This window comes from Petromyzon marinus, chromosome 4 (assembly GCF_048934315.1).
Source record: "Petromyzon marinus isolate PM22_M1 ecotype Great Lakes invasive population chromosome 4, UKy_Petmar_22M1.pri1.0, whole genome shotgun sequence".
NCBI lineage: Eukaryota > Metazoa > Chordata > Hyperoartia > Petromyzontiformes > Petromyzontidae > Petromyzon > Petromyzon marinus.
The window spans coordinates 9,680,223-9,708,133 of NC_133670.1; the positions used below are offsets into that span (position 1 = coordinate 9,680,223).

Genomic DNA, 27,911 nt, shown 5'->3' on the forward strand with positions numbered 1-27,911 from the left:
CTGTTCGGGTCTGCCGCGAATGGCGACGCGACACGTCAGTGCTGCCGGGCGTGACGTCCCGAGCCTCCAGCCCCAGGCACTTGCAATCGAGCTGCCGAGCGCGAGCGGTTTTGAGTGAGCGAGTCGAGTGGGTGAGGAGGAGGAGGAGGTTTGGCGAGTGGGGGGGTGAGACAGCCGGGGCCCTTACCGGCTCGCAAGTAAGTTGAAGGTTTCACCGCTCGTCTTCGCCGCTTCACTAACTCGCCCGCACGCTCGCCACTGCGTTGGGTTAGCTCGGCTTCGAGGCCTTCTCGTGAATGTCGTCGTGATGATGATGATGTTGTTGCTGCTTGTTGTTGGTGGCGGGCAGGAGTTGTACCGCTGAGTTGGTGATGGTGTTGGCAGGGCCGCCGAGCTCAGCTGATTTCATTCGAGCTGTGCGTGCCCTGCTTGTTAATAATAAAGCATCGCCCGGTGGCTTCTACTGCCGCTGTTGCCATTGTGTGGCGATGGCTCAAGGAATGGCAAGGGCCCTTGTTTAGTGCGTGGGACCCGCGGTGGTCGAGATTTGGGTCCCGCAGTGCCACCAACGTGTCCTGTGACCTCTTGGCTGACGCCTCACAACTAATGAACTACCGTGGTGCCATTTACCTGTTTATTGTGTGCACAATGCCACTGGTTACATAAAGACAGATTCCCCCTCTCTCTCTCTCCCGTGTAGCCATAACGATGTTGGGGCAAGTGTTGTTAGCGAGCATCTATGAAGGCCGGCACGGATACACGAGGGGGGGGGGGGGGGGTTGGGAGGCCAGCAACCACGCCCGGCCGCCTTTGTCTCCCCTAGTGACGGTGTTTACTACACACACCGCACCAGGTACTCATTTGAGGCCGAGTCGACCTAGGGGAAAGCCCATGATCGGTTCAGATAATCGTCACCGGTGGTACACTACCATAACATATACAATACTTAAATAGGTGCTTCTTGGGATATTGTTTTGACTTGGTCTGCCTTTTCAGGTGACTTTCACTCGGTTCGATCCTGAGCCACCTCCATACCCCAACCACTCTGGGACTCTTGTGACAACTGAACCTGCTGGTGGCAGCCCCGGGTCACATAGTACCAATAGCAGCCCGGCTCTCGCTTAATGTCGACGAGCTGTGTACGATGCACTATTCAAAGTGTAAATTATCCTGTGACACTGTTAAATGATGGGTGCTTCATCTGTCAGGGAGCTAAGCCAGAACCGCAGGGATATAGGTTTTAATCTGGGTTACGGCCACTTGCGATTTAACTGGGTTCTCAAGTGCATTTGATGCTCAAAGCCCAGTCACCAATGACTATAGATGCATGAAAAATTGCAGGTAAAATGTTCAATTTCATTTGGATGAATAGCTGATATGTCATGAGAAAAACTATCTCATGGCTGCACACACGCCCATACGCAAAACACAATTTGGTTTTCACTTACTTAGGCTATATTCCAGCACTGAAAGCTTAAACATGGGTTTGACTTTCATGGGAAAAAAACTAATCGCAGGGTGCATGGGGAGAGTTCGACCACGAGTTTGTGAGACATCCTGCATAAAATAATAATTCTACCGTGAGACTTCCAAATGGCTTCTTCGTCTCACCATCTGGCGCTACGACCTTGACATAAATGGGACAGAACAAAAGATCAATTTTTTTCCGTTTCACACGCACAGTTTATGGCAAACAGGCAGCTAGCCTCACTCATCTTTTAAAGGGCATTTAGCGACACTCTTGCAACACGGTAGCCCCACAGTACACCCCAACAAAATCGCTATCCTCAGGGGTGTAACGATTCACTCTACTCCCCGACCCTCCACTCCCCAAAGAAAGTGTCCCAGAAAATAAAATAGTCAATTGCCTTGACCATTTTGTATTATTTGGTACCCCGGGGTAACCGCCATAAGGATCAACAAACCACTCAGTATTGATTATGGTGAATAAAAATCGTATTTATCCAACAGGTCCTCAGTTCTACCTTTGACAATCTTGCAAACCACTGGTTGGGAGGCACAATGGTTGTATTCGATTGGTTATATAGTACCCAATTAATGTCGATAAGGTGCTTGCAGTGACATTTTGTCGCAGTCTTTTTCAAAGTGGCCACGGCTCTTTAAAATTAAGTTTTGTGTTGTATCTGTCAAATGGGCCATAGGTTATAATGCATTGCATATGACACCATAGGGTTTACTTTACATGTGTAGAGGAGTATTGTGAGTAACCAATGAGGGGGCGAACAGAAGGAGGTGCGAGTGGGTTGACAGTCAAGGATGACGTAACGTCACGGGTTACGTCAGGGGCTTCGGAGAGCACCTTCTGGAACAAGGGCGGGGCCGAGCTGGGGGTGAGGAGCCGCCCAAGGGGTTCTTAAGGGAGGCCCCGTGACGAAGGCGGGGTCGTCGTGGGGAGCCAGGGTAAGGACCGGCCAGAGTGAGTATCTCACTCCTCGTCGCCGAGCGGTGTTGGCTGAACCCCTGCTCCGGGCAGATGAGTGAGAGAGCCAAGGGATAGCCGAGGGTAGGGTCCAAACAGTATAAGTGTCCGGGGAAGGACCGAGATAGAGTGCATCTACTACATTGGTGTGAGTGTAGGATGTCGAGTTTGAGAGTGGTTAAATAAACGGCAACAGCCCTTATAGTGATTTGAAGCTTTCGTGACTGCAGGAATCCATACACTTTGGTTCTTTCGGTAAAGTCATGTAGGTAGAAAAAATAATATATCACGACGTTTTGATCGCCACACAAGCAATCGTCTTCAGGTGGGAGAGAGAAACAGGCTGCTGAAGCAAGTCCTTATATATAGAGCCGAGAGAGGCGGGAGAGGTCTCTTGGTTTGTGTGTGTCTCTCTGTGTGTCTCCCTGTATGTCTCTCTCTTCTGTCTCTGTGTGTGTATGTATGTCTCTCTCTGTGTGTGTCTCTCTGTGTGCGTGGGTGTGCCTCTTGGTGTGTGTCTCTCTGTGTGTCTCTCTGTGTGCGTGGGTGTGCCTCTCGGTGTGTGTCTCTCCTTCCCTCGATGTGGTGTTGTCCCTCGTTTGTTACCCTCGTGTTCTAACGAGCTGGATGTCTCACTAGCACAGCCACCGCTGCGTTGGTTCGTTTACATTGACATGCTAATCTCTCACAATACAATGGCCACCTCCTTAGTCCTCGCAGCTCTCGCATCAACCACACCCCCCCCCATCTCGGTTCCCATCTTTGGATTTCCCATTCGCTTAGACATGATCTCTAGCCCCCACCCTCTTGCCTGATGCGGCAACCACCCCCTCCCCCCCTCTCGGCTCTACATATAAGGACTTGTTTTAGCAGCCTGTTTCTCTCTCCCTCCCACCTGAAGACGATTGCTTGTGTGGCGATCGAAACGTCGCGAGCTATTATTTTTTCTACCTACGTGACTTTGCCGTTTGGTTCTACTGCACAACACGTGAATCGAAATCCACATTCCATGATTTAACCATGAGTGATCCCAGCAGGAATCACGATTCTTCTTCAGTCGATTATCATGCTTAAATCTTTACTTGTGGCATTCACACACAGATTCTGTCGTATAAGGAATTGCCCAGTAGAAACCCATCCATCCCAAAATTGATAAGGTTTAGTGGGAATCATCCAGCATGGTCGCCATGTATTTCACTGGCAGTTTTACATGGCCAGCCAGGCCCAATGGACCCTCACCTCTATAGCCTGATAGCCATGCCCGAATCAGGGTGGAATCCAGCCAATTCATTCCATGAGACATTGACCATACATTTCAATGGTGAATCGGGTCAATACTAATCAGCTGGTATTGAGGTCAATTTCAGCCAGTTGGTGTTGATCAGATTAACCATTGAAACCTCTTACATCAACATTTACTGAATTCACCAAGCCAACCATTGCACGAATGCCACTCGCGGCTTCACACAGCCTGGCTCCCCCTTGATCCTGTCCTGTACATTCATTTTAATTAATTTACCATCCAAGCAAATTGCCCAGGGGCTGCATTGTGAGGAACAGAGGGTTATACTCGTAATGCTCCCATGTCTATGCTGCCAGCCTTCACCAACCCACATTGACCAGCTTGGTGCAGTATTGTCAAATAATACCCACACAGTGTGGGGGCAGAGGTCTGTATCCAGTAGTGAATTACATAAGTGCTGTACAACTACTATACAATTCATGTAAAGCCGTTTGTGACATTGGTCTTCTGAAATGTTATTTGGCATTTCAGTTTCCTACAATTTTAAGTCTTCTATGATAAACGCAAGTTATATTTTACGTAACTGGTATTTCCGATGCGGAAGCCACTCGCTTTGTGGTATCGTATGCATTCATGTTTATATCATAATGAAGTGTTCACTACCATGCTGTAGCAATTTGTATTGCATTCACAGGAAGAAGCACCATCCAAAGGGTGAGGAAAAAAAAAGGTGGACATTTTGCACGACGCAGAGGGAAACACGTCTGGATGGTGTGCACATCAGCAGGGCAACCTCACTAGTGCCTCGGCCATGCTGCTCCGGTTGCTCCTGCCGCTCTGTCTCGTGGCACTGGTCATAGGGGATGACGACTACTACCAGAGGCTGGACGTTGCACGTGATGCCAGCAGCAGGGACATCCGCAAGGCCTTTAAGAAGCTGGCACTTACCTTGCATCCTGACAAAAACCAGGTGAGTTGTTAATGGTGAAGCTTTTCCATTAATTTTTCAGTAGATTTTATAAACAACATACAATTGCAACACAATTTTACTGTACTGAGGGGAAAAAACAACTGTTGATCATTGTATAATATATCCCATGATGTAGTGTGTGTAATGTGTTGCATCGGTGTCTCTTGACATTTGGAATAAAGAACATTGATTCAGTGTTTTAATCTATTTTGTAATACTACTTTTTAAACTGTGATTGCCTTGGTTTTGAGAAGTAAACAGTGGTAATTGGCTCTTGCACATTTAGCTGTGGTTATTTTATATGTCGGCGTAATATTTCTCATGCTATCCACTAGAGACAATTGAAGCTGCGTCATGCGGTAAAGGTTTGCGTGGCAGTTTCGGAGGGCCTCTCTTGCAAATATTTGCCTTTGGGGTTTATTGTCATACTCGGTACTGTACCGTGTCCATTGCATTTTCTTGCAAATTAGAGTTGGTCACGAAAAAAGAAAGTGAAGTTTCAAACAACAACTACATATTGTTAAGCAATAACGCTTATAATATATGGGCGATGGTAAAAAGGTTAGCATATCCTTCAGTGGGAGTTTTGTTTAGCTATAGCCGTAAACTGTGATGAGTTCAGCCTCACCTGCTCCACAAAGTAGGGTATTGATTTTCACTGCCAATGCTGAGGCTTGTTAAATGAGCTGTAGAGAGGTGGAATAGCCTGTGTGATTGTCTTGGTAGGGCCCTTAAACGTTGTGAAGAGCTCTTGATAAGAACTTTAAAAGGATACAGCAGGGTAATTTGACCGTTGCCTCTGTGACCAGTACGTTTTGATGCAGAAAATAAAGAATTGATTTTAAATTTGATCAAAGAAATGCATCAATTGGGCAACATCATAGCAATAACTTTTTTTATTGCTATTTGACAGAAAGTAATAATATAATGTTTAATATAATGGAGTTCGAGATTTTGACACATTGTACACCATCTTGTTTGTGTTCATTTCATAAATACCTAAAAATATCACATTTAAAATGTTGTGCTTTAGCCACAATGCCTGCAATAAAAAATTATTGCTTGACATAGAGTGTTGTGCAACAACTCAAAAATGTATTACTGTAGCACATTATTTTCAATTTACATGTTGGAGATTCAGTGATGAAATCGGCCCATGTACTGGACCTATATGGTTTTCTACTTCATGAAATCTTGAAGAATGGCTAGAGCTTGGCATATAGATCATGGCTGATAATGGTGTTTTATTTTATTATCCAGATGCAAGTATTCCGATTCATTAAAGTGTTGGCACAATTATGACACCATACCATTGTGTAAAAATCTCTAAAATGTGTGTGCATTGTTAACTTACAAACGCTATGACAACATAAGTACTGAAATAAATGCTGAGCGCTGGTGTGGTTTTCTTTTAGGCATTTTGCTTGCACCCTAGCAGCAGCTTCGATTACACAAATCAACACTCATTGAGAGGTGCAGCTTGGTTGTTTTCCTTGTTATTCATAAACTTTTGATGCCGTTTTGCTGACCAGGATGATCCTGATGCTCATGAAAAATTCCTGAAGATCAACCGGGCATATGAGGTATTGAAGGACGAAGAGCTGAGGAAGAAATACGACAAATATGGCGAGAAGGGGTTGGATGATCAACAGCAGGGTGGCCGCTATGAGAGCTGGAACTTTTATCGCTATGACTTTGGTAAGGATGCTGAAAGGTGCTTCAACTGCACAATCGTTTATCAGAATCTTTATAGTCCATGGGCCAGTTAAGAAATTGGTACCACTTTACGGTACAAAAACTCGTATCATACCATTGCATTTACATAGCTAATAGTAGTGAATAAAACTTGATTTGAAGCTTTCGTGACTGCAGGAATTACTCTTTGGTTCTTTCGGTGAGTCACGTAGAAAGAAAATAAATTAAATAATAGAATAGTAAATAACTTGATAACCCACTCATTTCAAACGGCTATCAGGGCTACTTTTATGGTTTGTTCACTGCTATGCCACAGCTCTCTTATAGTGAAATATATGTTGTGTAGATGTTATTGTAGAAGTATAGTGAAATATATGTTGTGTAGATGTTATTGTAGAAGTATTGTAAACTTTTTTTTTCATCTGATGACGATTGCTTGTGTTGCGATCGAAGCGTCGAGATATTTTTATAATTTTGTCTTCACTTTATTTTTTATTATTTTATTATTGTTATTATTGTTTCTATCTACGTGACTTTACCGAAAGAACCATAGAATATGAATTCCTGCAGTCACGAAAGTTTTAAGTCAAAATTGGCGACGCTATCACCTTTTGCCACCAGACCAGTGTGGGTGCGTGGGCATAATCTCGTGAGGTCGGACTGTAATATCAATCCTGGAACTCCTAATGCTTTTTAACCTTGTAATTATATCTGGACTGCCTAATGATCAGTATTCACTCTTAATGGTCTAAGGACCCCAATTGAAAACATTGGTTAAACAATTTCAAGAGTATTGAAATATCCATGCCATGTTTTGAAATAGTGTAACTGTTTTGCATGTTTTTTTTCTCCTACCCATAGGAATTTATGATGACGATGCAGAAGTTCTGACACTTGACAGAGGAGAATTTGGTACGATATAAACTTAGAATCATATTTTAAACAACCAAATATAAAATGTAAAGTCTTTATTTAATTTGTCCCCTGAAAATAAATGTTTCGATAATTATTAAATGCAGCATTCGCCATGTCTATGTTGGGATTCGTGTTGTTTCTCTGGTTGTGTTCGTGAGTGTACAGCTATGTGGCATGTGTCCACAGCAGTCAGCACTCTGGTATTTCCTGTAATTATCAGGTTGCCACTCTTAAAACCCAAGTGCTGCGCAATCTTTGAGACCAATTGTAGTGAAGCATTTGGCTGCATAATAGCAATGCTAAAATGTGTATATTTTTTTTTATTTCACTATTACTGCCCTACAGTAAAAAAAAGCCATATAATTGCTTTATGTGTAAAAGTATTGCACGAATGCTTTTGAAATAAAATAAAATCCCCCTCAAATGAATTATTTTTTCCAAACGTAAAATGTTTCCTAAAGTTAACTTTTCATTGAAAAAAAAACCCCAATATAATAAACAGAGATGTAAAATGAAGTAGTGCAGTAACTTGTTTAATTCTTTGCTTTATTTCAGTGCTTCCATTTTATTGTAATTCACAGATGCTGCGGTGTCTTCAGGGGAATTATTTTTTGTAAACTTCTACTCACCACGCTGCTCTCATTGCCATGAGCTGGCTCCTATGGTGCGTTCCCTCCCTCTATACGCAGCATGTTGCGCGGACTTTATATGTGGGAAGGTGTGCATGCACACATGTCGTGTCACAACACCGGTGTTTTCATGCTTTCATCGTGATTCTCTGTTACAAACCCCATCCACCCTTGGATGTTTTCCTCTTTTTCGTTTTAAGTGGCGAGAATTTGCCAAGGAGATGGATGGCGTGATCCGAGTGGCGGCGGTGAATTGTGGCGATAACCGCATGATGTGCCGCTCCAAGGGAATCGGCAGCTATCCCAGCCTGTACGTCTATCGGGCTGGAATGGTAGGTTGTGTTCTGCGTCTACAGGGGCACGTTAATTAGGGCGCATTAGTAGAACATGCTGTCGCTGGGGACAGTTGTGTTTCGCCGGGGCACTTTTTCAACGCTTGATTTAGACAATAATTGACACTTGTCATAAACGTAGTATATTATTTGATCATATCCAAAATCTCTCTTGATCGTTTAATAATACTCCTTCAGGTATGTGTATTGTTTTTTTTTTAAATTAAATGTTTTTATAGCATTAGAAACCTGGGTAATTATATTACAAGATGGGCAAGCCAGTGTGAAAAGTAACACTTGGCTTAGTCAATGAAGGCATAGATTGTCTTCCTCCTGACAGTGATTTTTATACTAATGTCCTCTTTAATATACCCCCTATTAATACATTATCATCAGAGCCCTGCTATACATCAACGAAATGTAAATATAATATCCAGTGGATATATTCACTACCATATTCATGACGGCAAAAATCAAAACGTTGATTTGAGCACCCTTTTCAAATGTAATGGTTTCTTGTTTGTAAAGCTGTGATAATGTCAGGTTAACATTTAATAATTTTACAAGGTTACCATACTCTCGTTCACCAAATGTACAAACTCATGCCCAAATGAAATTTTCAGAAACATCTAAAAATTAACTGGGTGATTGTGCTTGTTGTGTTTCCCATATTTCAGCAACCAGTCAAGTACTCGGGAGATAGGTCTAAAGATGATCTGGTCAGATTCGTCATGAAGTACGTAACCAGTAAAGTAACGGAGCTCTGGGCTGGTAAGAATATCATGATAAGGTTAATATTTGAAATGCTCTTGGTAATGTTATTTTATATATGTATTTATGTATGGATTAATGTGACATTGATTATGCTTGAATATGAATTGCATTAAATATTTATATTAGCGACAAATTAATAAATGTCAAGAAAGCAAACATTTCCTTTATATATGAATTTTAATTCCAAGCCGGCATAATTGAAAATTAATTTTCCTTTTCCACCATAAATATATGGGTAAAAATATACTTTATAGAGGGAGAGACAAAGCAAACAAATATGCAGAACATCAGATAAAGCAAGGGTAAAGTAAAACTGTGGAACAAGATCAGAGAAAGTCAATACAATGTTACTTTTCGGAAGCCTGGTGTAATTACTTTGCCACCAAGATTTGTACACACTATATAGTGTTCCGGATTCTCTTCTTTGAAAATTGCACATTGGAAACCTAAAGTGAGATAAATAAAAGAGGAAATGTGTACGCAGACACGGGGAGATATGCACTTGTTGCTGCTGCTGCTTCTGCATCTGTGTGCCTTACTAAATATCCTCTATGCTTTTTGAAACAGAGGGAGCAATCACAGAGAGGAATTGAAAAGAGTTAAACACATACAAATGAAATGAGGGGTGTCAGTGACCATACTGAAAGAAAGGTTTTCAGCCTGATATATTTTTTTATTCTTGGTCATGTTCTTTGTTCAGTATAAATACATGGATTTGCTGTCTTATTATTTTGCCTGTGAATACTTTACTTACACTGAAAATGAATGTATGAATCTAATCCTCGTAACTATCAGTGTTCACGGTTCATTAATATTGCATTCCGTCATTCCCTGCCTCTCATGGGGAATGACATTTTAATGGTCATGCAACATCATCTGGCGTGCTTTGTCTTGTGCAGGTAATTTTGTTAACGCTTTCGAACAGGCTGGATCTACAGAGACAGGCTGGCTCCTTTCCTACTGCTCGGACATCGGAGGTAATTGGGTCCTACCTTGCACTTTATTAAGCTCATGGTGACCCTGGACAGTTGAGAGTGCGATGTTTCCACTGTGTGATTTCATGGAAACAGCAAGCATAGTGATGGCTTTGATCTAGCAATGTACTGTTAATGAATAACTATTTATCTTCCCTATAAAAAGGAAAGTTACGTTTGTTATTGTAGTTTGGCACGTTTAAACAAATTAAATCAATCTTTGTTTCTGAGTAACCTTTTACTTTAGCTAAAATAAGCTCTGTTAAAAGTGCACGTTTTCATTGGTGCACTCCAGTGCTGGCTGTATTGCTTGTTGACTGTAGCCAAGGCATTTTCAGACCATTTTAGGGCCTTAATTAACTGCAGTCTTTATTCTATATAATCTTGATAAATCTCCCAAAGGGGTGAAAAGCTTTGCTATATCTGGGAGGTTTCCCTTACCCCCTGGCATTAATTACATCACTGCTGATGCACACATTTCCATGGTGCTAAATCATAGAGGTGTTTTGTTATTACCGCTTGCGTATTTGGGAATAAACAAAGGAGCTGAGGCTTGCTGATTTACAGCCTGGAAGGAAATAATATTCCATTAAAAAAATGCATTTATTACATGGGTGCTTTCATTGTTAGTCTCCAAGCTATTTTAAATCTCACCGCATTATTACCTTAATACAAACCTAATATTTTGGTGTATTTACAGTATCACCTAACTTCATATCATAAATGTAAAGAGTAGTGTAAAAAATCCTGGTTTTACATGGTATTGCATGTGCTACTCATTTGATATGAATTAGTCAAATTTCAGATATCATATGAATATCTAGTAAAACCACATTAACTTCAGTTCTCTTAATATAGAGTTACCATATATGCAAAGTTCTGCTTTTCAAGGACAGTAGTTTGCTTAGCCAATGACTTATGGACATGTGGGTTGACAAATACGTTTTTTAGTCAACGTGTGGTTTTGCCATGGTCAAATGACACGTGTACGAATGTTAATCATTTCCATACATATGCGGTGTTGCAGCAATCCTCGTGCCATGCGTTGCCATGTGTAATATTGGATACGTGTAAAACATTTCCATTGGAACTTCATAATCGCGGGTGCAAACATGCTGTATCCTATTTAACTTTAAAATTCCTTCATTCATGCATGGTGTGTGCACATATTGTTTCAGGGTTTGCGTTATTTTAGTTTCTTTGGACCTCAAAACCCAGATACACCATCTTGGTCTTATATATTTTTTTGCCCACTGTCCTACACTGGTCAGACTTTTTCTCTTGCGTTAGGTAATATACGTATGGGCCTAGCCTAATATAAATTGTATTATTTATTTTTCTACTATTAGTGTTTATAAAAGAAACACATAGCAGCTGGATAACACGGCTATTAATGTATGACATCCTCATGTCTCTTTCTGTTAGTATTTACATAGTGATAACCAGATTCTAAGTGCATGTGCTATGCAGCTGCTTAGAAATGCATTACATGACTGATACAGGATTCTACAGTGAGGGAAAAAGTACTTGATCCCCTGCTGATTTTGTACGTTTGCCCACTGACAAAGAAATGATCAGTCTATAATTTTAATAGTAGGTTTATTTGAACAGTGAGAGACAGAATAATAACAACAAAATCCAGAAAAACGCATGTCAAAAACGTTATAAATTGATTTGCATTTTAATTAGGGAAATAAGTATTTGACCCCTCTGCAAAACATGACTTAGTACTTGGTGGCAAAACCCTTGTTGGCAATCACAGAGGTCCAGACGTTTCTTGTAGTTGGCCACCAGGTTTGCACACATCTCAGGAGGGATTTTGTCCCTTTGCAGATCTTCTCCAAGTCATTAAGGTTTCGAGGCTGACGTTTGGCAACTCGAACCTTCAGCTCCCTCCACAGATTTTCTATGGGATTAAGGTCTGGGGAGTGGCTAGGCCACTCCAGGACCTTAATGTGCTTCTTCTTGAGCCACTCCTTTGTTGCCTTGGCCGTGTGTTTTGGGTCATTGTCATGCTGGAATACCCATCCACGACCCATTTTCAATGCCCTGGCTGAGGGAAGGAGGTTCTCACTCAAGATTTTACGGTACATGGCCCCGTCCATCGTCCCTTTGATGCAGTGAAGTTGTCCTGTCCCCTTAGCAGAAAAACACCCCTAAAGCATAATGTTTCCACCTCCATGTTTGACGGTGGGGATGGTGTTCTTGGGGTCATAGGCAGCATTCCTCCTCCTCCAAACACGGCGAGTTGAGTTGATGCCAAAGAGCTCCATTTTGGTCTCATCTGACCACAACACTTTCTCCCAGTTGTCCTCTGAATCATTCAGATGTTCATTGGCAAACTTCAGACAGGCATGTATATGTGCTCTCTTGAGCAAGGGGACCTTGCAGGCGCTGCAGCATTTCAGTCCTTCACGGCGTAGTTTGTTACCAATTGTTTTCTTGGTGACTATGGTCCCAGCTGCCTTGATATCATTGACAAGATCCTCCCGTGTAGTTCTGGGCTGATTCATCACCGTTCTTATGATCATTGCAACTCCAGGAGGTGAGATCTTGCATGGAGCCCCAGGCCGAGGGAGATTGACAGTTCTTTTGTGTTTCTTCCATTTGCGAATAATCGCACAAACTTTTGTTGCCTCACCAAGCTGCTTGGCAATGGTCTTGTAGCCCATTCCAGCCTTGTGTAGGTCTACAATCTTGTCCCTGACATCCTTGGAGAGCTCTTTGGTCTTGGCCATGGTGGAGAGTTTGGAATCTGATTGATTGCTTCTGTGGACAGGTGTCTTTTATACAGGTAACAAGCTGAGATTAGGAGCACCCCCTTTAAGAGTATGCTCCTAATCTCAGCTCATTACTTGTATAAAAGACACCTGGGAGCCAGAAATCTTTCTGATTGAGAGGGGGTCGAATACTTATTTCCCTCATTAAAATGCAAATCAATTTATAACATTTTTGACATGCGTTTTTCTGGATTTTTTGGTTGTTATTCTGTCTCTCACTGTTCAAATAAACCTACCATTAAAATTATAGACTGATCATTTCTTTGTCAGTAGGCAAACGTACAAAAGCAGCAGGGGATCAAATACTTTTTTCCCTCACTGTATGTATTTTGCTGCTGTAAAACATGTATATCATTACACTTACGTGAATTTGTGTATTCTAAATCAGATTCCATGTATTTAATGTGGAGTTTTTTCCATAAATTTTCAGTCCGTTAAATCGAAAATAATTCCAGCACTTCTGTGTATTTTTAAAAACTGTTTCTTTCATCATGTCCTGCTGATGAGTTAGTCATGAAGACTATCTAACTACGTTTATTTTTGAATGAAACGCATGTGTTTTGTGGATATATTTTTTTAGTAATTTCTCCATATAACTGACATTGTATAAGCTTAAGGTCCTCTTTGAACAGTTAAGGGATGTTAGACTGGAATAGTCAGTGTGCAAAGTATGTTTCTCTAGGCCACTGGAGGGAGTCTGGAGGCCAAAAAAATATATTAGAATGGGCAAACTGTATCCCACTTCAAAGCTACTTACAATCGAGACAGGGAATTGATTGTTAGCGAAGACAAATGTATTAACATGATTAGCGTGTAGTCCGATATTATAGCGAAAAGCAATCTTTCACAATGTGTCATCTTGCATTGCTCTGTTCATACATCACCATGGGAGAGTCGTATGCAATTACTAACTTATCAATTGAAATGATAATTTAGTGTGTGCTCTTAAAAGCATACGTTTCATGACATCTAGGGATGGATAAGTCACGTCCTAAAAATGATTCCATTCCAGTATAAATAAAGGAACATTTTACTGGAATGTTTTCCTTTTTTAGGTATGAATAGCTTCAATGGGAAGTTATTGCATGAAGAAATGTGCTCCAAACCTTTATGATGCTGATGTCGTAAAACATTTAGCTCAACCTCAGGTGGTCTCTGGAAGGAGCGCTTATGCTCTGTTTTTCAAGTTAACATTTGGAATACCCTATGGTAATCACATATACAAAGTTAAATGTGTTTTACCCAACCTTTCACCAATAATTTAAATAGTAATTATATATCTGTTAATGGGAATGTTGCACAATACAGGTTATTATAACATTTTAACTATTTGTAAATGAGAAACCATTTTCACAAAGGCTGGCAGCATATCCCTAAAAAATGCTAATTTATTCCTGGGTTCCAATCGCAGATTAAGTATGAACAGGAAAATCAGTATTTGTGATTCTAAACTAAATCTCATTCTACATGGCCTTCATGGCAAGATCTGTCTCAGCTTTGTAGGCTTTGCAAGTCCAAGGCTCGATGAGTAAATCACTGACAGAGAGGCAGCCAAAATTATTTTTTCGCTGAAGGATGTGTCAACCATGTGTTTTGCAATGCTTAGACCAGGAGTCAATCTTTCCATCCAATCGCAAACTTTGCGAAAATTTTCCATTTGCAAAAACCAGAATATGGCCAGTTTATAATACCATACTACTTTTACTGTTATTAATGCTATGTTAACAATGTCATATTCGTTTGCTGTAGAATATCTAGACGGTGTATGTAAACATACAACAACCAGGTGGTTGGGTTTCTCCAAAGGAAGTCTGCTGTTTTTTTGTATCATACATATTTGTATTCTGCCTTGTGTATTTTGGTGTTGCAGATTGCTTATCTCAGCACACCAGGCGTAAGCTCGCTGGAATGTTGGTGAGTGATACGATTTGTTTTAGTTGTCATGAATTTGAGTTGGCTTATTCACCTAATGAAATAATCTCACGGTATAGAACTGGTAAATACATTAATATAATGGTTTGGTATTATCAGTTTAATCATGAAGTGTTATTGCAGGTGTGTCTTGTTTGTGGAATTGTTGAGATGAAAACACCTTGCTTTACATCTCATATAATGTTGATGGCAGACATTGCATACCCTTCCCACAGGATGGAATGGCAAATGTGGGCTGGGTGGACTGCAGCACCCAAAAACACATTTGCTCGCAGATGAACATAGAGGAGAGCAAGACAGTCTTCTACCCACCAGGCGAAAGCCCTATCAAGTCCGGTGAAAATGATGCTGACCATTCTCTGGTATTCAATGCATGCCACTATGGGAAAGCTAATTCCTCCAGCAATGGACCTTCAAAGCTTTGGTTAAACACTCGCACAAAAACAATACTTGTATATTGTACTGATCATCATTATGCAGTTGTACATTTGCTGTTGGAGTTGATATATAGCACGTTACAATTAGTTAAGCTTCAGATTAGCTGGTCCTGTACACACTTGCATCAACGACTGGACTTATAATCTCATAGAAACTCTCAAGATGCCTAATTAATAACAATGAAAGTATGAACTTTAACCTTACACCGTTGTGCTGTGTGTTTGGTGACAGCGTCGTAAACTGAAAAAATAGGCTTTGTAATAAGTAAGAGCCTGTTAAATTAAAAAAAAATTCTATTTATATCACATTGAAGTCCTTTCATAATATTGAACTTCGTTTATATTTGTCTCCAATAAATGCACACGCATCATCTTAAACCCGTTTTAAATGTAACTGTGATGTCAAGCAAAGCTTGAGTATAGTATGGTTATAATATAAAGCTTTATCAAACAAGCAGATTGATCAGCTGGGAAATTTTCACAGATGTGAACAGCCATTCCTCAATATTTGTTTTGCCTCATGTCATAATGATAGAGCTCTTATAAAAAACAAATGTTTTAAATGCAATGTGGTAAATTGTAAAAACGTGTTACTACATTATAAATACATACTTAATGCCATGATGATGTATTCTGTGTAGGTTCTGAAGAGTCTTGATGCCAAGGAGATTTATATATCTGTGATGCAAGCCCTCCCTGCTCTGGAGAAGCTTACCGGCGCCGACATGAAGGTGAGAAAGGCAACAACGGATGAACATTTTGCTTTCCATATTTGTAGTCGTATACGCTCGTATAACAATGATGACTGCACTGATGCATTATCTCGTTCCGAAACAGATCCTGCAAAGCCCTTGGCTCATTTTCATCGTCTTTGGAGACAAAGGAGAGGCAGGAGATTACGAGTTCAAAAAACTAAATACACTGCTCAAATCGAAAAATATAAAGGTGTGAATGTCACTGTGTTTTGCTTTTTTTATATATATAGCTTTAGTTATATGAGAAAACAGTCTCTTAAAATAAAATGTACCTTTAGCTATTATAATATCGAGTGGAATGTAGTTTCAGTTTATAGTGTCAACATACAAGGGTCTACATATAATTTGTCGAGCAGGCAGGATAATAAAATGAGCATGAGGTAAGAAGCAGATAAACATGAAGTAAATGTAAATTGTCAAAGTGGAAAAAGTGTTTGTATAAAATAGTTTGATAAATGGAATGGCTTCATGCAAGGAAGATTTCACAAACGGCATTCTGCAGTTGAGATTACATGTTTCATATGCAAAGGTAACACAGGTGGTGCATCTCTTCCCGTGTCTGTTTACACATTTCTTTTAGTATAATTTTTACAAAATGTGAACAAGCTGTTGAGGTCAGAATAATGTTTACAGTCTTATGAAACCAAAAATGGTACTTTAAGACAGTATTGGAGGTGGCTGGGTGAGATGAGGAGGCGAGAGGCAATTCTCAAGCATTCAAACTGAATTTTCATTTTTCTGATTGACTAAAGCAAAATAAAGATCTATTTGAACGTTATAGAGGGGTTTTTTTTAACCACTCCATTCAATATTGTTCCATCACATTTTTTATTAGTTTGTCTGCTAATGTTTATTTTTATATGTATATAGGAGTCTTTCATTATATAATTTAAACGTAATGGTATTATGTACGTGTTGCATTGCTGTTTGATTTATGTGATTTTCTTTTTTACAATATGAAACGTAATAGTGCTAACTCACAAAATGCTCATTCACAGGTTGGAACACTTGATTGCAATCCATTCCCTTACATTTGTGACCAACTGTACATCAACAGCCGGGCAGTTGTTGTATTTAAAGGAAAAGGTCTCCATGAATATGAAATACACCATGGTAAGCTTCAATATTAGTTTCAACGTTGCTTTGAAAACTTAACAGTATGTGTTGCGGACATGACACGCTCGGTGAAATTCATTCATTGTGAGGTCTTTTTTTTCCCCCCGCGCAGGTAAAACTACACTGTATGAGCTCGTATCCTTTGCGAAGGAGAGTGTCAACTCGTTGGTACACACACTCAGCCCAGAGACTTTCCCGGAGAAAGACAAGGAACCCTGGCTGATCGACTTTTTTGCTCCCGTATGATTTTTTTCTCTCTCCTCCGGGGTTACACCAGTTCTGAAATTGTAAACGGATAAGGGTCGGGTAATTGTTGTCTATCACTCATTACCGACTATGTTTGAAGCAGTGTCGTCGTTTGGAAATGTAGTTTGGCAGCGGTAGCGTGGTTTGTCTACTGCACTACAAGCCCAGGAACTTAGGATCGATTCCCATCTGAAGCTACCCTGGGTCTTCCCTAGGTTGCTTTAGCCTTAAGTGACATGGTGTAATAAGGTTGGCTGGTGTGCGGTCCTCAATGGTCTGCCTAACGGCCCTTCCTGCTAGAGTGCCTAAGGATAAGCAGGTGACCTTTTTCTTCTTTGGTTCTTTCGGTAAAGTCACATAGAATGAGAATAAAATAATAAATTGATAAAATAAAATAACACAATTGTGTTGTGGCCGAAACGTCGTGAGAATTTTATTGTGTTATTTTATTTTATCTATGTATTATTTTATTCTCATTCTACGTGACTTTACCGAAAGAACCAAAGAAGATGAATCCTTGCAGTCACGAAAGCTTTAAATCGAAATTCAGGTGACCTTTGTGGTTTTTTTTGGTCCGTGTCCTTCCCACAGTGGTGCCCTCCATGCAGAGCCCTCCTGCCAGAGTTGAGGAAGGCCTCCCGGCTGTTGACAGGACAGCTCAAGTTTGGAACTATCGACTGCACCATTCACAGCAAGATCTGTAACCTGGTGAGATTGTCTATGACAGTTGTAGTGTGAGGTGGTCTATATGTTTTAGGTTATTTAATTATCACTTTGGACTTTTAAGTGCAGTATCTTGGTATGTGTCTACATTCGGGAAAAGAGTTTTGCTTTAATACACAAGTAAAAATATGCCTTTTATGTGTTCGGTAATGTAAGGGATGCATGCAAGCAAGTGTAAATATCTTTACATTTATTTAAAGATAGCGTCATTGTTTAATGTGTTTTATAGGTACCTTCTCTTCATTAGTTATGCTGTTTAAGCATATATATATGTCATGTTTAGAAATCCTTTCCAGTATGTACAGTAGTGCTTTGTGCTAAAGCATTTATCTTTCTTATTTGAATCAATATTGCTGGTGTATTACGTAAATATAGGTGTTCATTACTCGTGTGCCATGCCTCATGTTCTGATTATTGCAACAGAAATGACATGCTTTAACAGCTGTAAGCATGACATCAGTCTGAATGAAACGTTTTATTTTCTCTGTAGTTCACCTTCTCGGTCACAAATGACATGATGGACTTGTAAAGCTAATAACATATTCTGTTCTCTGTGCTGATAATCCAGTGACACCAATCATAAACTATGCTGTTTGTCTTTGAACTTTGGAAGCATGTTTGTTTTTGCAGCACGGGATCCATGCGTACCCGACAACACTGATATTTAACCAGAGCAACATCCATGAATACAATGGACAGCACAGTGCTGAACAGTTGATGGAATACGTACAGGTACATAATACTATACAAGCAGCATTCTCATTTTGCTTAAACTTTATAGATATTCGTCATCTATTAACATCCTAATATGTGGCTGATGGAATCTAAGTTTTGATTCAAGATTAAACAAATATTAATGTACATTCTAAACTAGCTTGCCTATCCACGGAAATTAAGCAAGTTTGACAAAGGTGGTCTATTTTACTGAAGAAAATAATACGTATATTGTATGTTGCATTGATCACAATTAAAAAAAAATTACGTAAGGTACTTATAATATCTTGGGGGTGTGGGCAAAACTATCTGTATAAAATCTTTAAACAATTGGCATAAATACCAATAGCTAGTGCAGTGTAAACTCAAAGCAAGATGTTGTAAATTATATAATTGACACTTGGCCAGTTATTATGAAATAAGTATATTGATGTGAAAAAATAATACAATTGTCCAAAAATAAGCCCTATTATTTTGACTTAAAGCTTTCATGACTGCAGGAATTCATATTCTTGGGTCTTTCGGTAAAGTCACGTAGATAGGTTCAAATAAATAACAAAATAACAAAAAACTATGACGATCGCAACACAAGCCATCATCATCAGGAGAAAAAATACCGGGAAGGCTGCTAAGGCTAAAAAGATTTCCAAAATCATGAGCAAACACAAAATCCAGGTTCGATTTAACACAGTACATAAAATCCGTGATCTGATCCCATCTGTGGAGGATGTGATCCCTGACATGCAATACCCCAGCGTCTACAAACTAAGCTGTGTCTGCGGCAGTAGTTACATTGGGGAAACTAAGCGACATGTCTCGGACCGTGTTCGTGAACATAAGGCAGATCTGAAACACGGTAGGACCAATACCTCGGCCGTGGCTGATCATTGTTTTAATGCGGTGGGCTCACACGAAATTTATTTCTCTAAGACGAAGGTACTATATATGGATGAAGCCATCTAACTATATATATGGATGAAGCCATCCATATATATAGGCACAGACACAATTTCAACAGAGAAGATGGGTACACACTGAGCAATCATTGGAAGGACGTTATTAACCAGTTTAAGTCATGACTGGCTGTGATGTTTCCATCCTACCTTCCGATGTTAGTAGTTATTTTCGATTCTCTGGTTTTACATTAACAGGTTTACATTAACAGGTTAAATGTCTCACTAACACAGCCACTGTTGCTCGTTTTCCTCAATGTGGCGGTGGCTCTGCGATCTTGACATGCTAATCTCTCACAATACAATGGCCTTGTCCACAGCTTTGTCGTCGTGGAGGTAGCTCTCCGATCTTACATTGACATGCAAATTTTTCACTTTAACATCAGTAGTCCCGCCCACTCCGCCTATGACCCTGGGGCCACACCCATTTCAAACCTTTAAAACATCCTGCCTCAGCAGTTTTCCCGCTATTTTTTCTCCTGATGACGATTGCTTGTGTTGCGATCGAAACGTCATAGTTTTTTGTAATTTTTTGTTATTTTCTTTGAACCTTTCTACGTGACTTTACCGAAAGAGCCAAGAATATACCCTATTATTTTACAGAAACTGGTGGTGATTCAGGATATACAAAGTTATATTTTCATAAAAAGAAAAACTAGTTGTACTTATGAGAAAACCAATGCTAAACAATGGAGATATCTTATTGAAATAAGTCCAAATAGGCAGCTATAAAAAGTTAAATATAACATTCTGGAATGAGTCATGCATGAAATGGCTTATAACATATGAACATGTTGGAGGATGCCCTCGTTTTTGCTGTTAACAGGAGAGGATTCAATAATCTAAATTGTGTTCAGTATGTTTTAAATACAGTGTGGATAAATTGACCATCTCAAGAGTGGGCGTGGTTACAGCCACTGTTTATATTGTCACTATATTGTGTTATTTTTGGCTTTGTCGTAATTACAAAATTGCAGACATAACCAATTATCTTAATTATGGCATTTCAGGATCTGATGAGCCCGTCAGTGGTCACACTGACCCCAGAGACGTACGTTTCCCTGGTGAAGCAGAGAAAGAGAGATGAAGTTTGGATGGTCGATTTCTACGCTCCCTGGTGTGGGCCCTGTCAGGCCCTCCTGCCAGAGTGGAAGCGTATGGCTCGGGTCAGTGCATTGCCTACGCACGTGCACACGCCTGTGCAATGTGTACACGGGAGACATGGTTTAGGGGTGCATCTGTCTTGTGGGTGGTGGGCTCTACTTTTTTGACGTTTCTTGTTGAATATCAAATGTATTCAAATGTCAAGTCACAGAATGTTGAACCTGATTGGCAGAATATGTGCATATGGTAAAGTGATTTTTGAGTACAAAATAGTAAAAAAATGTTTGCCTTAAAAATGAGATTGCCAAATTTGTTTTTAAGTCCGATCTGGCACAATTGGCCGAGAAGTACTTTGCTATTGTTGTGAATGTTACCGCCGAGCTGTGTTTTCAACCATCATGTTGGTGTTCTGTTAATTCACAAGCTTGAAGTTGCTTTTTCGATAAATGGCCAGGAGGAGGCAATCTTCATCTACAAATGAACAACTGCTTTCGTACATTCACACTTTGTCTTACACGTATTTTCTTTCGTTATTTTTTGCTTTTACATACTCCGTGAGACAACATTTTTATTCCCAAACAATTGTATTTTATCCATATGCTAAACTTACAATGAATAAAATTGCATGGAAATACCTTGGAATATACATTTATAATATAACAATAAATATCTGTGACATAACCTTCTGGTATGTGAATTCCACCCGTGGCCACTTTTATCTGTTACATACTTAAGCACGGTTTTACACTTTTATTTATTAATTTCCCTGCAATTATTGCATTGCCACTCTTTTGTGTGTGCATTTTTGGGGTTTCTAGATGCTGTCAGGTATGGTGCAAGTGGGAAGCGTGGACTGCCAGAAGCACCATGCCCTGTGTCAAAGTGAAATGGTTCATGCCTATCCTGAAATCCGACTCTTCCCCATGAATCCAGCTAGCTCTGACAAATATTTGTAAGTAGTTTTATACTTTCTTGACTGCTTTACACAAAAACACATATGGTTGTCCGCGATAAGTGCTTTGCTTCTTGGTCAAATTTTTATTAAAATCACGATATATGTATTTGCAAGATTTTTGTTCATGAAATTTGAATATATTCATAAATTATCTTTTGATTTATAAATATGATAAATAATATATTTTTCCGAGTAATTTCGTGGCAGGATAAGAAGAGCAGCTTGCAAGCTGGAAATGTTAAGTAGTAGAATAAAAGATAGTAGATGTGGTTTTGATTTTCCTCGTACCACTTTATGGTAGATAAAGTTTAAATCAGGAATAGGATGTTTCAATGGGTTTTGGTACATGTGCAGGGTGGAGAGAGGACAGTTGGAAATATGGGCATTTGAGTGAACAATTCGAGACTCTGAGCCACGTGGAAGAGGTTTGGTAGCATAAATAGCATTAGCCATGATGACCATTTGATTTGTAGAACTCGTACGTTGTGATTTTGTAATGCCAAACTGACAAAGATTTTTATTTTTTATTTCAGCAAGTACAATGGCTGGCACAGAGATGCCAACTCTTTGAAGGGATGGGCTTTTGGGTAAGTAACGATAATGCGTATATGTATTCTCTTTTACCGGCATTAAAATTATTGGCAAAGGGCTGTAGTTATTACATGTGATAACAGTTACGTTGTCAATTCTTAACGAGGTGTTATGCACCGGATTTGTTGTACACCTAACAGATACCTGCCTCAAACAGCAGAAGATCTCACCCCCCAGAAATTCAACTCGGAGGTGCTAGAAGGGATGGAGCATTGGCTGGTCGATTTTTATACTCCATGGTGTGGCCACTGCCAAATATTTGCTCCTGAGTTTGAAATCGCAGCAAGGGTGAGAGACCCATTTGATGACCTCATGTTATTATCTGTATATATAAAATACACAGTTTTATGGCGTATATACATTTACAGTACATGTAAAATGTTAGTGTGTAAAAGACAATATTGAGCCACTGTAAATAAACGTCTGTTGTAATATAATTAATTTGTTGTATTTACGATCCGTTTTGTACGTGCCCTTCAAATTGTGTTTGTTCACAGCTGCTAAAAGGTAAATTAAGAACTGGAAAGGTGAACTGTCAAAATGACCCACATGTTTGCCAGAGCGCTGGTATTCATGGCTATCCCACAGTCATGTTCTACCAGTACCAGGGACGAAGCAAGGTGAGGATTTTTTGGGGGGAAATTCTATAAAGGGAAAAACTTATGGTTTCACTGTCTTGTTGAAAATAGTGATGCATTGATTAGTTCCACACATACCACCGTCATGCTTGTTTTATTACACAATTCGTAAGATTTTAATGGAAGGATGTACAAGAGAAGGATGATGATATATTAATGTACACCTTTTGATAACTTCACTTGAAATTACGTTTAAAATATATAATTTAGTGTTTACATATGATTTGAAAAGTCACTCTTTATCAGTTTAATGTTTCTGTAACTTAATTGTATTTGTACCAAGATCAGTGTAAAAAATAAACTGCCAGAGCCAACTTGCGCTACAGTGAATTTATTTAGCATTATTTCTTGTTTGGGCAATATTTTTTTATATCTGGCGTGATTCTTGTTTTTTGCTCTAATTTCTATTTGACTAATTGCGTACTTTTAATGGTTTTGCTTTTTGTCAAATTGGTGTCCCAGGTCACCCTTGCAAATGAGTATAATCCTGGTCTCTTAGTTCTCACCTCGTTAAATAAATACACTTAACTTGACCTTATTGTATGTGCAATCAGACCACAATACTGAGGTCACAGCCAGTTTAACCGTGTAGATTAAAGCTCACGTGTATGTATGTGGTGTAGCCTCAACATTTAAGTAGCCTTCATATACACACTCCTTTATGTGTGTACTTATGTATAATCCATGTGTTAACATTTAAACTATCCCAGAGTATAAGCATGAATGGTAAAAATGTCAACAACACATGTAACTATTTACGTAAAAAATTGGGTCAAAACTGTAGACACAGACACATGGGAATATTTTAACTACACGTGTTGCTATAAATCATGGAATTTGAGTCCATAGGGTTCAGGTACACGTTCAATATTGCTCCTAATATACTTTAGATTATGGTATATTTGACACATGTGCTTTGAGCGTAACGCCTTAATTTGTTTTGGTGTTTTTCTGTGTTCAGAGGAGTACAGGAGGGGAGGAGATTAACAGTAGAAATGGAAAAGACATAGCAGAGAACCTTCTAAGGCGGGTGGGAGATATACCCCTACATGAAAACACCAAAAAGGTACGTATTATTGTCCATTCACACATACTCTGGTTTGTCACATGTGGAATACTTGCTATATTGAGTATTATTACAAGACATCACGTTTAATTTTTGTTTGATGCTTACCAATGTTTTGTGTTTTGTTCTTGTCCAACAGGATGAACTGTGACCTAATGGTGTGTCCACCGTCATGTGCAATCTTGAAAGTTGTTTGAGATAATTATTGGGTTCAGATGTCGTTTTCTAACATGAAAATTATTCACCGTAGCACATTTGTAAATACGAGAGCATTTCGGAACCAACAGTGGAAACATCATATGCGTTGATTCACCTATTTTGGCAGCGGTAAAAACATGTGAATACCAATTGTATATTGCTGATTGTCATTTTTGTTTTGGGAAGTATTAAACACCTTCTATAAACGAAACAAACGCATATGCAAAGAGCAATGCCTCTTGATAATATTTTTCTCATCATCTGCCTTTGCACAAACATTTTTGAAAGTGATGTAAAAAATTTATAACACTCCAAGGACCTTAAGATTAAGATAACATTTTACAATTTGGATAATTATAGGTATGTATTAAACAGTATGTGATATTGAACATACTGCATGTTTATTGTGTGTAAGGTTAATGCCAGCCAGACTGCAAACAGGATTCAGAAGATATTTCTGATCCTCCAAACAAACCATCAACTAGTATCTAATTTACCATCAGCCATTCAATCCACTGCTGGATGAAGGCCTCCCTTAGTCGCCGCCATCCTCCATGGTCCCGCGATGCAACAGCTCACCCAGCACCTGCACACAAGCCATCGCTCAATTTCTGTAGTAGATGTCCTCTTGGACAGATTTTCCTTCTTTGGCTGCCACCTCGAAAGTAATTCTCACCCACTGGGCATCATCCCTTCTAGCAGCGTGTCCTGCCCAAACCCACTGTTTTTGTCGGTCAACATGTCTTCAAACTGCTTTTATTCTCTATTCCACATGTCCCTCTTTTCTGCGTCTCTTGCCATGCTTCTTTATGGACGTTTAAACCCTTGTTCCATCCTGTCCATCGGTGCCCATGATTCTTCTGATCCATATGTCATAGCAGGTAAATATGCACTGGTTGAAAACTTTCCTCATGCACATTGCTATGTTGCTTTTTTATGATCAAATTGTGCTTTCCAACAGGGCTTCAATCCACTTCCATCCGCCTTTTTTGTTATTTCATCCTGATCTCAAGTCCCCCTTCGATTACTGTCCAAGGTATACATATTCTGCAAGATTTTCCAGTTATTTCCCTCCAACAGAGATCTCTCGTTTGTTTTTAGCAAACTAGTTGAGTGAACTCAATCATCTTAGCTTTGCTGTTGACAGTCATTACCACTTCCATTGAGAGTGAACTGCGGGAAATGGTAAAATAACTTAATAAAGATGGCAGCAAAGTTGGACTTGAGATCAATATGAGTGAAACAAAATTATCACCCAATTATATATATATATTTTTATCTTTTTTCATGAGCAACAAACCATTAATTAAAACGAAGCTTAAAATGTGCTTTGAGCTAAATACGATTGCAAATCCCCATTTTTAAAGGAAAATATAATTATTGTTATAGATCACATGCTTTACAATAGCATATTGGTAAACGTGCACATAACTGTTACTGTTTAAGTGAAATAATTCCTTCTTCAATGCCATTTTATCTCTAGGAGTATTAACATTTTCAGTAGAACACTATTCTCATGAAGGTTTTTCGACAGTAGTTTTATTATTGCTCCGTTATCAATATATTGCTTCCCAGTCTCCTGAATTGGGCACACCTTACTCTAATACTTTCGCATTTTGACTTCAGATATTGATATTCAATACTGAATATTCTAATATTTTTTGTTTATTGAGCTTGCTTTTATTTTGAAGGGAAAGAAAGACTCCACATTTACACCTCAATGGCAGAATATATGTGCAGTGTGTTTTTTACTGTCACTGTATTCTATGCATGGGAGTTAATGCTTCACAAGCAATATTGGTGACTGAGTTTAACATATCCTTGCCTTGACATGGCCATTTTTATCTCTGCAATTACAACTTAAGATGTGCAAAAAAAACCTAAGCTGAGATTGTCTTCATTAACTTTTTTTCCCGCATTTTTTTTGTAACTGGTGTTTGTTTTGGTGGACTTATTCTTTGCTAGGCTTTGGTTTTGGATACATGTATATACATTGCATTTCAATAAATGGTGGATTTTACACGTTTGTTGGTTTGTCTTTCCTGTATATCAGTGCAATTTAACTAATCCACTGTAAATGTTTTTTTTTTTACGAATCAACGTGCTTTATTTGGCTGAGGTTGACTTGGACTAGATTTCCAGTCATGGTTAACAGCAGTGGTAAGTGATATCCGAAATGGTCTTGAGGCACCCAAAATTCACCCTTCTGCACTTTTTGGTATGGTGACAACAGTCAATCAACTTCGAAGATCAGCACGGCATTTAGCCATATGTTTCCATCTGACGTATTATATTCCAAATTAAGGTAGACTAGAAGCTTTATTTTCAATTACGTTTCTTAAATGCATTATAATTCTTTTTTTATGTCTTAAATATACGGTTACATGAGCAGTACATTAAATATCACACACGTTATCAGACACAGAGTTGTGACCTATAGTTTCATTACGGTCAAATAGCTAATCGCTGTTGATAGAAGATTAAATGATTAATTATGTGAATGCAACTTAAGTAAACTTGCGGCTTTTGACTGGCCATCGAACAAAGATGGTCACTGCATCGCGCGCTTTCGGATGCGCTTCCGCGGCCATCTGGAACGCTCTTCTGATATTAAGAAACCACGAGAGCTAAACACTTTTAAATCTAGATTGAAAACTCACTTCTCTAAAACTGAGTTTTGTGTTTACTGTAATTTGTTCTTCCCCCGCACCTCCAATTAGCGTGGTTGGCTACGTGCAGTGGGAAAGAAGTTCAATATACTGTACTATGGTTCTGGTTCTCGTGCAATATTCCCAGATTTTGCTGCTAGGTTGCAGACGTTTCACGTGATCAAAGGTGGCACCATTGCACTCCTACACCATGGTCAAGGTCTCCCCAAGCCACCATGTCAATATTATGCCACAAGCACCTAACACCTGCTCACATCATGGATGCATTAAATTCCTTGGCTGTCAATCTAATTCTTGACTATCGGCCATCATCATTCTTAGAAACTTTCCCTGCTGAAGCTTGCTTACGTTTTTTTTACTGTTAGGGTTACATTTCATCATTAACCTACATATGTTGTCATCTTGGTGCCTCTCAATGTAAATCCAAGAACACATATCGATGCTTCTTTGGCAACTTTTTAAATGGCCATGGTTCTGAACCACATGTCATCGCAAGTAGTACGTACAGATTACAAACTTTCTTTAGACAAATTGGTGTGTTACTTTTCAATCTCGGCGAGCAGTAACATTTTTTCCGACCTTTAAATACACAGCATTGTGACAGTTGTATCGTGACATTTTTACAAATCATTGGAACACAACACAATTTGGATATAGTTATGTTTGAGATGACAAAACTAGACCAGTGGATTATCCATCTTCAACCAACGTTTTTCGTTTTGAGAGATTGGCTTGCAAGTAAAAAATAAAGCACATACGAATGGCCATATTGATCAGTTCATTCAATAATCAACACACTGTGTGGAAGGTGTGTGTTAAATTGAGTGCTGAAGACCACACGGCAATAAGATTCGTGCATTTTTGTCGATTCTTACACGAAGGCAATATTAAACTGTAGATTGGATATTTTATCCACTGCATGTCTAGTTGCTTTCACCTTGCCTGGTCTCATTTGACAGAATTATAAAATGTTGACAGGTTTGGCTCGTCAAATTGAGACGTTCCACAATCAAATATAATAAAAATTTATATTTGCGTCTGTGAATTGTAATGAAGGCCATC

General features: G+C 39.3%; 1 protein-coding gene across 2 annotated transcripts; it reads left to right on the forward strand.

Annotated features, from left to right (window-relative positions):
- On the forward strand, nucleotides 1-26,200 carry DNAJC10 (DnaJ heat shock protein family (Hsp40) member C10). 2 transcript variants are annotated; one of them, XM_032946340.2, is made up of 23 exons: nucleotides 1-197; nucleotides 4,357-4,653; nucleotides 6,186-6,351; nucleotides 7,210-7,260; nucleotides 7,845-7,927; nucleotides 8,093-8,224; nucleotides 8,902-8,995; nucleotides 9,898-9,975; nucleotides 14,623-14,666; nucleotides 14,900-15,046; nucleotides 15,763-15,852; nucleotides 15,959-16,066; nucleotides 16,875-16,989; nucleotides 17,105-17,232; nucleotides 17,830-17,946; nucleotides 18,592-18,693; nucleotides 20,639-20,794; nucleotides 21,551-21,684; nucleotides 22,221-22,274; nucleotides 22,419-22,566; nucleotides 22,776-22,898; nucleotides 23,878-23,982; nucleotides 24,122-26,200. In XM_032946340.2, exons 2-23 carry the CDS (start codon nucleotides 4,495-4,497, stop codon nucleotides 24,131-24,133), a joined length of 2,346 nt encoding a protein of 781 aa, XP_032802231.1. In that variant the 5' UTR covers nucleotides 1-197; nucleotides 4,357-4,494; the 3' UTR covers nucleotides 24,134-26,200. The 2 variants fall into 2 exon arrangements, with proteins under 2 accessions (XP_032802231.1, XP_032802230.1); XM_032946339.2 differs by having other exon boundaries at nucleotides 4,378-4,653.
- Nucleotides 26,201-27,911: the final 1,711 nt, after the last annotated feature.